The following is a 12,936-nucleotide window of genomic DNA, read 5'->3' as shown; positions in this document are numbered from 1 at the left end:
CCTGACTCATCGCAGCTCTGGGTCACATGCTGCTGTCCCGGCCCTATCAGGGGCGTCTCCATCCTGCTGCTGCCGCCACCGTTGGCTTAGAGGACACATCATCTCCCCTTGAGGTCCTGCATCCCTCCTCAGCTTCGTCCTCTCTCCTTTCTACCAGCACTTTCTCAATTTTTCATCCAGCGCTGCCCTAGGAAGGTAAGTGTCTCCCCAGGGCCAGCACACCCTTCACTGCGTGCATGTTTCTGCTGCCCCCCTTGTGCCCTCCAAACCCCACACGCACTTTGGGGTCCCTGCGGAGAAAGACCACGGCGAGCGGCATTAACAACTCAACTCCCCTCGCTTCCTCCCCCTGCTCCTCCCACCTCTGTCTCCTCACCCCCATCCTTCTGACTTTTCTTTCATATTTTAATTTCAGGTACTCCCTCCTTCCCAAGCCCCCCCTTTCCCCTCCCGGCAATCATCATTTCAGACGTGAGCCCAGGGAATTGCAGGAGTGGGGGGCAACCAACGGGGATAGGTGGTGCTCCCAAGGGCACTGTCGGGAGGTGCTGCGGGATGGAGCTTTCCCCGGGGGAGGGGTGCTGGTGGGGAGAAGGCAGCGCTCCTGCCGTCTGGGCACGGCTGGGGAAAGGATCCAGCCTCGGAGCGGCCCCCCCAGCCTCCCGAGGTGTTGACATAAACACGGGCGCTCAGGGAGAGCGGGGAGGGAGGGAGAAAAGGGGATGTTTTCCTATTTGCACAGCCCCACACCACAGGGGAGGGGGAGAGCAGGGAGAGGAGTGACAGTCAGGCAAGCAATAGCTGCATCAGTCACGACACTGCAGCAGTGCGGGCTTCCTGGGAGCAGTGCCCAGCCCGGGGGAATCGCAGTAGCACACGGGACTGGTGGGAAAGGTCTCCACCGTGCCGGCCCGGCAGCGACAGGGAATTGCTGCCAGCGCCAGCTCCACAGGAAGGCATTGCAGCAGCACCAGCCTCTCAGCGTACGGTGCCCAGCCCCTCTTCACGGGGGATGCACAGCCCCCTCTCTCTTCCTGGATGTGGTCTGTGGCTTCCCAGCTATGGCTCCATCCCAATCCCTTATCCCAGCTTATCCGCCTCTGACCTCCTTTCAGGCCAATGCAGCTGATAGCAGGGATTTCAGGGTGCTTCTGTTCAAAAGAGAGCAAACGCAGGGGACACGGGGCAGCAACACAAGTGGAGAAAGGGCTTAAAGGACTACAAGGGAGAGAAGATCATGTAAGTGATGGGGTGGGGCAGGCAAGGCTGGATTTGGGCTTGTCATTTGGCTTCCTCGGGTCTGGCTCCAAGAGGGGCAGGTGGATGTGGCCACAGGGATGTGACCACAGGCAACGTGACCAGATAAGCAGAGAGCCACAGCATCTGGCACGGCTGTGCTGTCAAAGATGACTTTAAGCGGGGTCCTGTCCCTCTGTACCCCGTGGAGGCTGTTGAGGCACGGCCAGGACACTGCTGCAAAGGAAGCTCACGGCTGGCTACGCCGGCACGACTCTGGAGGAAGTTCCTGTGGCGTGTGCCAGATGGCGTGAGGAGCACTGCCAAAGCGGCTGATGGGGGATCCCAGCCCAGATGGACATGGTGGAGGGCCCTGTGCAGGCTCCAGGGAACCCTGGAGTCACTGACAACTCCCCACAGGAGAAGCTCTGGCTGAAGCTTCAGAGCAGCAGCACGATTTCCTCACGCCCTTGTGATTTCCACCCACCTGGGGTGGTGGCGTTGGGCGCTGGCTCCGGCTTCTCCATCCTGCTTCTCAGCTCCCCTTGGTGCTGGGATGTGCTTGTTCAAGCTCATTTTCCCCTGCCCTGGTGCTGAGGCCCTGGGCTGGCTGTACCCTTGCTCAGACATGCCATGGGGATGTCCTGGCTGAGGCTCCGTGGCTACTCTGGCCTCTCCCAGCCCTCCTCAGGGCTGAGGCAATCATCTGTGGGAGCCAGGGGAGGAAAACTTGGCAGTGCTGGGAGCCTGGGGGGGACACACACCTCATTGCAGCACCCCAGCATAGCACAGCCCCACAGCCAGGGGAAAGAGAAGGTGGCATGAGGAGCTGATTTGGAACCGCTGGAGGGCAAACTGCAGCTAGAGAAGCTGTTTCAAACAGCCATCATTACCCACCAGCATGTCTTCTACTTCAGGTTTAACCAGGTTCCCCAAAATGCTAGGCTTCCTCACCCCCCCACCCAACAGAGATCCAGCCCAGCCTCATCTGCTTCCCTGCCTCAGGAGCAGAGCAAAGGGTTGGCAGCTGGGCCAGGTGTCCCCTCTCTTCAGAGCCCTCTTTGCCACGTCTGAGGCATCATGGCCTCAGCAAGATGGCTCCTCAGGCTGCCAGGCCCCATGCTCCTGCTGCCTTGGCACAGCCTGACCCAGCAGCTCATGGGGACACGGGGACACTGAGCAGGCACTCGGCAGGGGGGACATGGCTGGGGACTGGGACAGCCAGGCTGGGATGGCTCCCCTGCCGTGGGCTGGAGAGGGGCTGGGCCCCCCTGGCTGGCTGCCCCCTGCCCTGCCCATCACACTGGGCTGGCTCCCCTGTGCTGCACAGGGACACAGCAGCCACTTGCTGTCTGGCTGGCAGGCGCTGTCCTCGCCTCCCGGCAAGGAGACAGGAGATGCCAGGAGCTGCTGCCCTGTCCTTGACACCAGAGCCAGGGGCACCTCCCTGCTGTGCCAGCTGATCCCTCCCTCTCTGCTGCCATCGCACCCTCCCCATCCCTGCCATCCGGGCTTGAGTCGGGCGCTGTGCTGTGACGCAGGGAGAGGCAGAGTGCTCCTAGTTCTCAGCTGCAGCAGAGGGACAGAGTAAATTCAAATAGATAGCCAGTTCCTGGAAAAATGTTCGTAGATTCCTGTAGTCTGGGTGAATTTCTAAATTTCCTAGGGCAAATAGTTTTAGCCCAAATTTCTTAGGTCATTTTTCCTTGAATTCCTTTCTCTCTGTCAGTCTAGACATAGAAGGTGTGAGCACCACATCCTGGAGCCTCTCAGAGCTGAACATATCCTGTTCTCTCCACAGACTCACCATGGCGGTCGAGAGGATCCATGCCCGTGAGATCCTGGACTCCCGTGGGAACCCCACCGTTGAGGTGGACCTCTACACACACAAAGGTATGGGGGTGAGATAAGGGATGGAGGGCAAGCCCTGCCCACCCTGGCAGAGCTGGTGCTGTGCAGCAGCCTGGCACACCAGGAGCATGGAGGCTCCTCACCGGTGAACCCCAGCAGACAACAAGTCAGGGGAAGAGGCAGAGACCAAAACTCTGCCTGTGCTCAGCAACTGTGCACACGTGCCAGGCAAATAAAAAAAAGACAGCTGGCTGTCCTGCATGTGAGCTGAGCCACGTGCCCACCCGTAGCAGGGACTGAAGGTGTTTCTATCATACATGTCTGCACCTTCTCATGGTACCCCTGCTGCAGCTGTGCTTTTAGTCCTGGGGCACAGTAGAGGTTTGGTAGCACATCCATGGCCATGCTCATGGCAGGGGTAAAGCTTTGTTCCTGAGATCTCTGTGCAGCTATGTTCATGTGTGGGGCTCAGCTGGAGGAGCTGCATTTGCATGGGGCCCAAAACTGCTTGGGCTGAGGGGTGAGGAGCAGTGAGAGGCCAGAGCAGGCACGCAACCATTGTCTTCCTTCTTCAGTGAGGCAGAAACCTCAGTCTGAGGGGGAGGAAGCTGAAGGTGGCTGTGAGTCAGGCTGCTTCTCGAACTAGGAGGAGGGCTGAGGAACTTCCACCCATCACACATAGTTCTGGGATCAGTGTGAATCTCTGGGTGCCTGATATCCAAGTTCCTCAGCCTGGAAGCCCTGGGTGCCATTTATTTCTTCCACTGAGGTGCTCCCCCTCTAGGGAGACCAGCCATGAGCAGCCAGCCAGCAAGGCCATCCATTTGCACAAGCAGTTGCTGCATCCTTCCCTATGAAAGCAGGGCAGAAGCAGGTGCATGAGGGCTTCTCCTCTTCACCCTCTGCTTGTCTCTCACCCCTGTTTTGCTGTTTCCCAGGCATGTTTCGAGCAGCCGTCCCCAGTGGAGCGTCCACTGGTATCTACGAAGCGCTGGAGCTGCGAGACAATGACAAGTCACGTTTCCTTGGAAAAGGTGGGGAGATGCCTGCTCCACAGCTCATCCTGTGTGTGGGGCTCTGCTGGAGGGCACTGCCCAGCCACGGGTGTGACACAGATGTGTCCCTCAGGGAGACCACAGAGTCACAGAGCTAGCATAAAGTAAAAGATCAGGCCTCGATCTTCCCTTGCTGTCTCCCCCTCTCAGTCTCTCTATTGGTCCTCTCCCTCCCTCTTTCCACTCTTCTCTCTGCCTCACTCTCTCTCTCTCTCTCTCTCTTTCTTTCTCTGCCTCTTCCCTTCTTTAGGGGTCCTGCAGGCCGTGGACCATATCAACAGCACTGTCGCCCCAGCTCTCGTGGGCTCTGTAAGGATTTCTCTTTGTTCTCCCTTGTCCAACGCTTACTCTGGTCCGTCTCTGTCCCCTGATCTCTGTCTCTGCTCTCTTCATCTCACTGGGTTAACAGACGCAGCGATGCTCTCTGTGAACCTGGGCACACCCCTCCTGCCCCCCATTCCTGTGTGTGTCCACAGCAATCTTTTCTCTGGGAGGAAAGGATTTAACTCTTCCTGGTCCACTGCAACATCTGTGCAGCCTAACCCGTCCCCTCGGTGCTCCCAGAGCTCACCCCCTCCTTCAGCTGTGCTCCCCCTCAAGCACTGAATCACAGCCACACGTCTGTGGCCTCATCCTGGTGTGATGAGCAATGGTTGTACCGTGCAGGGTCTGGCACAGCTTGCAGAGCAGTGGTGTCACATCTGCAGCCTGTTTACACCTAAAGACCTGGAGCCTGCTTTGAGGAGAGCTGAGCCAAAGCCACATATTACACACCATGCAGCCCATGGCTGGCTCTGGCTGAGAGCACAGTTCTCTCTGCCCCTGAAAAATAACCAGCATGGTGGAGAGTTGCCTGTTTTGGGTCTAATCTTGCTCTCCACCTCACTCCTGGGGATGGCTCCATCCAGTCTACATTTGCTTGCTTGAGGTTGAGCATGTTCTGTTGTTCTGCCTAGCTTCTGTGTGACCACAGCACCACCACAAAGCTCCCTGGAAGCTGCCAAAAGGCTGGGAAACCCCCCAGGGGTGTCCTGTGTCCCCAGCAATGCGTGGCCTTGCCTGGGCTGCAGCTGACCCCCTCTCCACCATGGGTACATCCACACTGCACTGCAGAAACACCATCAGGGTTACCTAACCTGACTAAATACCACAGCACCAGTTTCCAGAGCTTTGTGTGTATATGTTCCGCCACAAGCTGAAAAAGTCCTTTTACCCCCAGCTTCTCCATCAATGCCTCCTCTCCTGCACACCAGAGCCAGCAGCTTTTCCAATCATCCCCTTCTCAGGAGCTGTTCCCTTCTTGCAGGGCCTCTCTGTTGTGGATCAAGAGAAGATAGACAATCTGATGCTTGAGATGGACGGCACAGAGAACAAATGTAATCCATCCCTCTTTTTGGCCGGGAAATTACGGGCATGGGAGGCTGCAGGGCTGGAGTGGGGGGCACTGCCCAAGCTGTGGTGAGCCCAAGGCTGGGCTGGCAAGGGCACACACCCACCAGGCAGGATGTTGCCACCTGAAAAGTCAATCTCCTCCTTTGCCCACAGCCAAGTTTGGCGCCAATGCTATCCTGGGAGTTTCGCTGGCCGTGTGCAAGGCGGGAGCTGCAGAGAAGGATGTGCCCCTGTACCGGCACATCGCTGACCTGGCCGGCAACTCCGACCTCATCCTGCCCGTGCCAGTAAGACTCCTCCCTCCTTGACGTTCACCTTCAGAAACTCCAAAAGAGTGTTGTTCCCAAAAGAAGCTTGAGAGGTATTGGGAGGTAGATAAGGAAGGGATATGGGATTGAAACATCAGCTGAGTGCACTGCAGTTGTCAGGGAAGCAAACCAAGGCCTGAGATTTGTCAAGTTTCAATGGGAAAAAAGGAGCCTGAGGAGGGTAGAGGAGAGGTTGTTTTGGGAGGCTGACTGAAGATCTCATTCTTTGCACAAGAAGCAGAGGGCATCATGTGAACCCTCTGGGGCACAGTTCAAAGCAGGGGCATATGGGTCTTCACACCAAGGGGAACCTGCCTTGAGAAACTCTTTCCCAAATGGAGTTGTGGATGCTAAAATTTTCTCAGGATCAAGAAGAAAGGTCCTGGAAGAGAAACTGACAGCATTGTTGATAAACACGTACAGATAAACAGAGCATAGATAAACACACATAACTCAGGAGATCTCTGAGAGGGAAAGAAGTGGGAAAATCTTCCCTAACCATGTGGTTTGAGCCACTTCTGGAGGGAAGACTCCAGGCTTATGTGTCTTTGCTTGGATGGTTGAAGCTGATGTGCTTACGTTACCCTGTGGGATGTGGCATGTGTGGGCATGGTGACACATCTGAGAGCCACCTCTCGGGAGTGCCAAGACCGGTTCCTTCAGCTCTGACTCTCTTATGGACTCTTCCAGGCTTTCAACGTGATCAATGGAGGTTCCCACGCAGGCAACAAACTGGCCATGCAGGAGTTCATGATCCTGCCTGTGGGAGCCGAAAGCTTCCGCGATGCCATGCGCATCGGGGCTGAAGTCTATCACAACCTCAAGAGTGTCATCAAGGAGAAGTATGGCAAAGATGCTACCAATGTGGGTGATGAGGGAGGCTTTGCTCCCAACATCCTGGAAAATAGCGAAGGTGAGAGCCCTACAGAAACGGGGTACCCCTGCCTGAAATGCTATGGGTTCCTATGCCCGGCTCTCAGCATTCCCTGGACTGATTCAAAAGATGATACCTAAATATCATTGACCTTCTGTGTTAGGGAATGTTTCTGAGCTCCTTCTCCTTGGGGTGGCCTTGATCTGTCACAGCCTTTCCATACAAACCTTTTATCCATGTGCATGCTTTTACAAGGCTTTCCACAAACTTGTCATTGAGCTGTGGAATCACATTTTAATTCCTCCTTGTCCCTTTGGACACAGCCCCTATAGCTCCTTGGCATTTCTGTTGTGTTCTGGGCTTCCTTCTAATTCTCCATCACACTACCAGACTCCCAGTGGCTCTAGGGCCCTTCCCAAGGGAGGCTCCCACCAAGAGGCAGAGCTCTCTGCATGGGCTGACTCTCCTGACTGCGTTCTCCCCTCAGCTCTGGAGCTGCTCAAGGAAGCCATTGACAAGGCGGGCTACACGGACAAGATTGTCATCGGCATGGATGTGGCAGCCTCCGAGTTCTACCGCGACGGCAAATACGACCTGGACTTCAAGTCCCCAGACGACCCAAGCCGCTACATTTCTGGAGATGAGCTGGGAGACCTCTACCAAAGCTTTGTACGGGATTACCCAGGTGAGCTGCTGTGTGGGGCCGTAGGGAATCATCACTGGTGCTGCACACACTGACCAGGCAAAAACCCTCTGTGTTTTAGGGGTGGGAAGGGAGGCAGCTTTGACTCGTGCCTCTTTGGTTGTCCTTTCAGTGGTCTCCATTGAGGATCCCTTTGACCAGGATGACTGGGAGGCCTGGTCTAAGTTCACTGCCAATGTGGGGATTCAGATAGTGGGAGATGACCTGACAGTGACAAACCCCAAGCGCATCGAGCGGGCTGTTGAAGAGAAAGCCTGCAACTGCCTCCTGCTCAAAGTCAACCAGATTGGATCTGTCACAGAGGCCATCCAAGCGTGAGTCCAGCCCACTGCCCTTGTTGTCCTGTGAATGGGCTGGTGATGAACCACAGCCAGGTGTCACACCATGCACTGAGTGAACAGACTTCTGTTTCTACCAAAGTGTAGGATGCTGAGAGTGGGAGCAGAGCGTGCCTGAATCTTACCCTGTGCAGGTGGTAATTGTAGGAGTAGGAGCTGCTGACTGCATTTCTCACTCCCTGCAGCTGCAAGTTGGCCCAGGAGAATGGATGGGGTGTGATGGTGAGCCACCGGTCTGGGGAGACTGAAGACACCTTCATTGCTGATCTGGTTGTAGGACTGTGCACTGGGCAGGTAGGTGAAACCCAGACCATGCACAGGCCTGGAGGAAAGCAAAGGGGTGCCAAAACAGAATCCCCTGCCCTGCCATGAGGAACTGGTACAAATCATAACAGTGTCTTACAGTGTTTGCTTTGGGGAATGCTTTACAGATAAAGACGGGTGCTCCCTGCAGGTCTGAACGCCTGGCTAAATACAACCAGCTCATGAGGTAAGGGGCTCCAGGGCTGGGAATGCAGAAGAGAGAATAGGGGAGTGACCAGTTGGGTGGGAGAAGCTGAAAGCCCGAGGGTGGATGGAGCTTGTGGGTGAAATGTTACAACGACAAGGTACAGAGATGACAGTAGGATCCCGGGAAGGCCTCTGGGGCAGACTCCCTTCCTCCTCCTTGGCATGAGGGTGCAGCCCTGCAGTCACAGCAGCTGGCAGGAGCTGAGCTCTTGGGTACATGTCAGCTTCCTGCTGATGAGCTGCCTCTCCAGCACCCTGGTGCCTCCAATGCTCCCTCACTGCAAGGGCCTGATGTGTGCTGTCTCTCTCCTGCAGGATTGAGGAAGAGCTTGGTGATGAAGCACGCTTCGCTGGACACAACTTCCGCAACCCAAGTGTTCTTTGAACATTGTCCCCAGGGCACAGCCACCCTGCTGCTCTTTCCCACCTCACAGACTCTAAACCCCCCTTTCCCTCCTCTGCTCCCTTTTTTGCTCTTTCTCCCCACTCTGTCACCTGGTTTCCTCTCACCTCGAAACCCCTCGAGTTCAGGTGTCCCTGGCTAGATGTACCCAGGCAAAGGATGAGAGAGCAGCCCACACCCTGTCCCTTGCTGTGGGGTCATAAGCATTCCTGGACCCAGGCATTGTGTGTCTCTGTTGTTTGTGCAGGGCCTCGCCTGGGCCACTCTGCTCGCGTGCCACACCACAGGAGCGGGTGCCCAGCGTGTTCCCTGGTGCCAAAGCATGTGTGGTGACCATCCGTGTGCTCGGACACCGCGGCCGCGTCCGGCCGGGTGCTGCCAGCGCTCGCTCTCGTTGTGCACGTGTGTGGATGTGTGTCTGTGTCCTGGCCTACGGTGTCCCTGTGCCCCAGGCGCGTGTCTGCACTGAGCCCTGCCAGTGTTGGCTTGGGCTGTGCTGTGTTGGGCTGTGCTTGCCAGCAGCTTGGTGTTGAGGTGCACTGCTGTTCCACCCTGGGTGTGCGTGTGTGTGTGTGTGCTGTCAGTCTGTGGCACTGCTGTCCCACCCTGGGGGTGTGTGTGTATCTGTGTGTGTGTGTGTGTGCTGTCAGTCTGTGGCACTGCTGTTCCACCCTGGGTGTGTGTGTGTGAGTGTGTGTGTGTGTGTGCTGTCAGTCTGTGGCACTGCTGTCCCACCCTGGGGGTGTGTGTGTATCTGTGTGTGTGTGTGTGTGCTGTCAGTCTGTGGCACTGCTGTTCCACCCTCGGTGTGTGTGTGTGAGTGTGTGCTGTCAGTCTGTGGCACTGCTGTCCCACCCTGTGTGTGTGTGTGTGTGTGTGTGTGTGTGTGCTGTCAGTCTGTGGCACTGCTGTCCCACTCTGCGTGTGTGTGTGTGTGCTGTCAGTCTGTGGCACTGCTGTCCCACCCTGGGGGTGTGTGTGTATCTGTGTGTGTGTGCTGTCAGTCTGTGGCACTGCTGTCCCACCCTGTGTGTGTGTGTGTGTGTGTGTGTGTGTGTGTGTGCTGTCAGTCTGTGGCACTGCTGTCCCACCCTGGGTGTGTGTGTGCGTGCTGTCAGTGTCTGGCTCAGCACACAGTACTGTGGGGCAATAGATTAAAGCACATCCGTGAACAAACCCACGCTCTCATCTGCTTCTTGTGACCTTTCTCTCTCTGTTCCCTTCCCTCTTGCTCTCCTTCACCCTCCCCTCCGCCCATGATGTCTGCTTCACCTTCTGGACAGCCCCTGCTCAGCTGAGCAACAGACAAACTACAGATCCCTAAACTCTATTAAAATGTGTTTCACACCTGAGTTGCCTGACTTGGCCTGATGTTTATCTCTATGCCAGTGTTGGGGAAGTGGGGACATTTTGCCACCAGAGCAGGAGATACTCACACAGAAAGGCAACAAATAAAAAGGCAGAGGGGACTGGCAAGGGGAAGAAAAGGCCCAGCTACCCTCACCTGCTTTCACAGCTTTGTCCCACAGCCAGACTGCTCTGTTGGCCACCAGCTGGGAAGCACCAAAGGGAAGGCATGTGTGATGACTTGTCCCTGTCATCTTCACCAAACCGTGTTGCATGAGGATCTGCTATGCAGGGACTTTAATCGTGCCTTCCACTGATGTCGAGGCCTCAGGGTGGGCCCCCAGCCGTCTGTCTGCTGGACTCAGGTGGTGGACAAGTGGACAAGAAATGGCAAGTCTTTGAGAGAGAAAACGCTGGTTGTCCTCCCCCAAAAAGGGGTTTGTAGGGCACTGACTGGAGGTGTAGGTGAGGTGGGTAGTCTCTCTCAGCTCCATCTTTTTTCACAGGGGCAACTCAGCAGTACTTGGGGAAAGCTGCCCGTGCTCCAGCCAGTGCCCCAGCAGGCTGGGTGCCAACAAATCCCAGCGCTTGCTCAACAAACAGCTTTGTTCTGCACTGACTCAAAGGAAGGTGGGGGGTTGGGGGTGCTACTGTGAGAAATACAACTGGAGAAGAAATGATAAAACCACCTTGCCCACCATTATATTCACATCAGTAGCCCTACTATGTTCTTGGGCACACTCAGCTCCTGCCCCACCTCTCCAAAGAAAGTTTACAGACCCTTGCTTAACTCTTGTCTGAGTTTGTTTCTGAGGTTGCTCAGCAAGTCCCAATCCCCCGGACTGTGTCCTAACGCAGACTTTAAAACCCAAAGACAAAACTTTAAACCACTGCCATTTCACTGCTGATCCTTTACCAAACAGCATAGATTAAGGACTAAGTCCAAGAAGGAAAGACAAAGACTTTGGCACACATGCCCAGAACTGAGAAGAGGGTGGGAGGGAGAATGTGAGGCTGGAGACAGGATTGGTTTCCAGGGCATCACCAGCGCACACAGCACACATCCCAGCGGCAGGAATAGCTGCTGCCCCGGCTGCAGCGCGGCTCCCGCCCGTGCTCTCTGGGAGCTGTAGTCCGGTGCCGCCGGGGAAGGCTCCGCTCCATCTTCCCCCGCCCCGCGTCCCCCCCGGCGGCACCGCCGCCCCGCGGGTCCTGTGGGCCCCCAGTCCCCTCCCCGCGGTCCTGCCTCCCGCAAAAGCAGATCTGTGCGTGACAGCGCTGTTTGCCTGCAGGAATGTGCATTTTGGGTACAGCCAGTGGGCTGTCTTTTCCCGCTGTACACCTCACTGCTCCTTTGTTTTAGATACTGGGGTTTTGTGAACAGTATGGCTACTGCTTAGCAATCAGGGCAGTTTATTTGGGAAAAAAAAACCCCAAAACTTTGTTACATTCCATATTCCCAAGAGCATCACCCCTGCCCCCCCGCCCCTCCCATTCGTCTTTTTCTGCGCAAGGAAGGCAATTAAGCGCCCAAGGTAGCTGGCGTTGCCCATTTAAATGCAGCCAGGCTGCAACAGCAGGGAAGTGGTGTCCATGAAGAATTTGTCAGGCAAGAGTTTCTGCCAGGGAGGCATCGCCACGTCCCTGTGTCAGGGAAGGTGCGTGGAAGCCCTGAGGGGACGGGAACACACCGCGAAAGCCCTGAGGGGATGGGAGCACATCCCGCCATAGCAGTACCCCACCTTGGTGCCTTTTCCAAATCAAAAGAGTTCGTCACTGCTGGCACAATGTACAGAAGGAATACGTGATGGTGGCATGTTTGTTTGGGGCACTGCAAATATTTGTCCTCATCCAGTGCATCCGAAGATGGATATGCTGCTTTCCCTTTGGCTCAGCCGCAGAGATTTGGTTGCGGTTTCTCTGTGGTAGGAATGCCCAAGCCCTCGGCTGATCCGGCACCTGAGCACTCCTCTTGTACGAGCTGATGTCTCCATCAGATTGCTGAGCTGTAACGTGAATGCAGCCGGAGTACGAGTAACAGCGCGGGGATGGGCTGGCAACGTGACACTATCTGTGAATGGAAACATTTGTGGGATTTGCTTTCTTTTACCTCTCAAATCATACTCTGTTTAAATTACATTTGCAGAGCAATGTACAGCTGTTAAAGGGATAATTCAACATTAGATGCTGCCTCTTCCCCCCTGCCCCCCCAAGCCTGCAGAATTTTTTTTTTTTTCTAAATACGTGTGTGCACCCATAAATGAGCTGGAAGGGGAGGTGTCACTGAATTAGGCTTGTTGCAGAGTGCAGAGAAAAGCCTTAATGACAAAGAGCTACCGAATTTCTCTAGTATGCTCTTGTCTGTCTCAAGAACAGTGGGATGTTGTCCAACCTTGAGAAACCCATATCTTTCATACAGGAGGCTGTCAGGGACACTGTTTTGATGAACATCTCACAAGAAGTCCAAAAATTTGGGTGCTGGGTAATTCCTTTGAGGTGCAGTGCAGCTTAATCAAAAGAAGAGTATTTGTCTCTGCTGCTCGAAGACTAAATACAGACAGCTTGGACAGGTTGGCAGGAGGACATTACGAAGCTCTCTGTAGGCAAAAATCAGCATATTAGAGCATTGTGTATCTGGGTGTGGAATCAGCTATAACTTGCTTCCTTATTCCTTCCGTCAAGGAGACTACTGTATGCTGTGTGTCAAAAGGGAAGTGGGGCTCCATTAGAGCCCAGTTTTTAGAATAAGAGTTTCACAGAAAGATCCAGATGAGATGTTTGGAGGTCTAGACTTCAAACCCCTGCTAACAGCCGGGCTAGCTCCAGACCTAGATGAGGCTGCCTGGGGCCTTGGCCAGGCAGTTTCTAACCATCTCAAGGTAAGGAGATTCCCCAGCCCCTCCTGAAACGTGTGAGTGC

General features: G+C 55.3%; 1 protein-coding gene across 1 annotated transcript; it reads left to right on the top strand.

Annotated features, from left to right (window-relative positions):
• Positions 1-20: 20 nt before the first annotated feature.
• ENO2 (enolase 2) lies at positions 21-10,022 on the top strand. The gene is made up of 12 exons (XM_054654574.2): positions 21-195; positions 3,038-3,129; positions 4,026-4,121; positions 4,393-4,451; positions 5,449-5,518; positions 5,688-5,821; positions 6,533-6,755; positions 7,204-7,401; positions 7,532-7,733; positions 7,943-8,051; positions 8,189-8,247; positions 8,583-10,022. Exons 2-12 carry the CDS (start codon positions 3,045-3,047, stop codon positions 8,650-8,652), a joined length of 1,305 nt encoding a protein of 434 aa, XP_054510549.1. The 5' UTR covers positions 21-195; positions 3,038-3,044; the 3' UTR covers positions 8,653-10,022.
• The last annotated feature ends 2,914 nt before the right edge of the window (positions 10,023-12,936 follow it).

Source organism: Agelaius phoeniceus, chromosome 2 (assembly GCF_051311805.1).
Source record: "Agelaius phoeniceus isolate bAgePho1 chromosome 2, bAgePho1.hap1, whole genome shotgun sequence".
In the NCBI taxonomy this organism is placed as follows: Eukaryota; Metazoa; Chordata; class Aves; order Passeriformes; family Icteridae; genus Agelaius; species Agelaius phoeniceus.
Note: the sequence above shows the minus strand (reverse complement) of the source record. Positions and strands in the feature narration are given on the sequence as shown.

What these genes read in the sequence shown, in the direction of transcription:
- ENO2 (XM_054654574.2), top strand. Translation starts at nt 3,045, where the DNA reads ATGGCGGTCGAGAGGATCCATGCCCGTGAGATCCTGGACTCCCGTGGG. An exon ending in GTCACGTTTCCTTGGAAAAG is followed by an intron (nt 4,122 to 4,392) that starts GTGGGGAGATGC and finishes TCCCTTCTTTAG; the next exon opens with GGGTCCTGCAGGCCGTGGAC. An exon ending in AAATACAACCAGCTCATGAG is followed by an intron (nt 8,248 to 8,582) that starts GTAAGGGGCTCC and finishes TCTCTCCTGCAG; the next exon opens with GATTGAGGAAGAGCTTGGTG.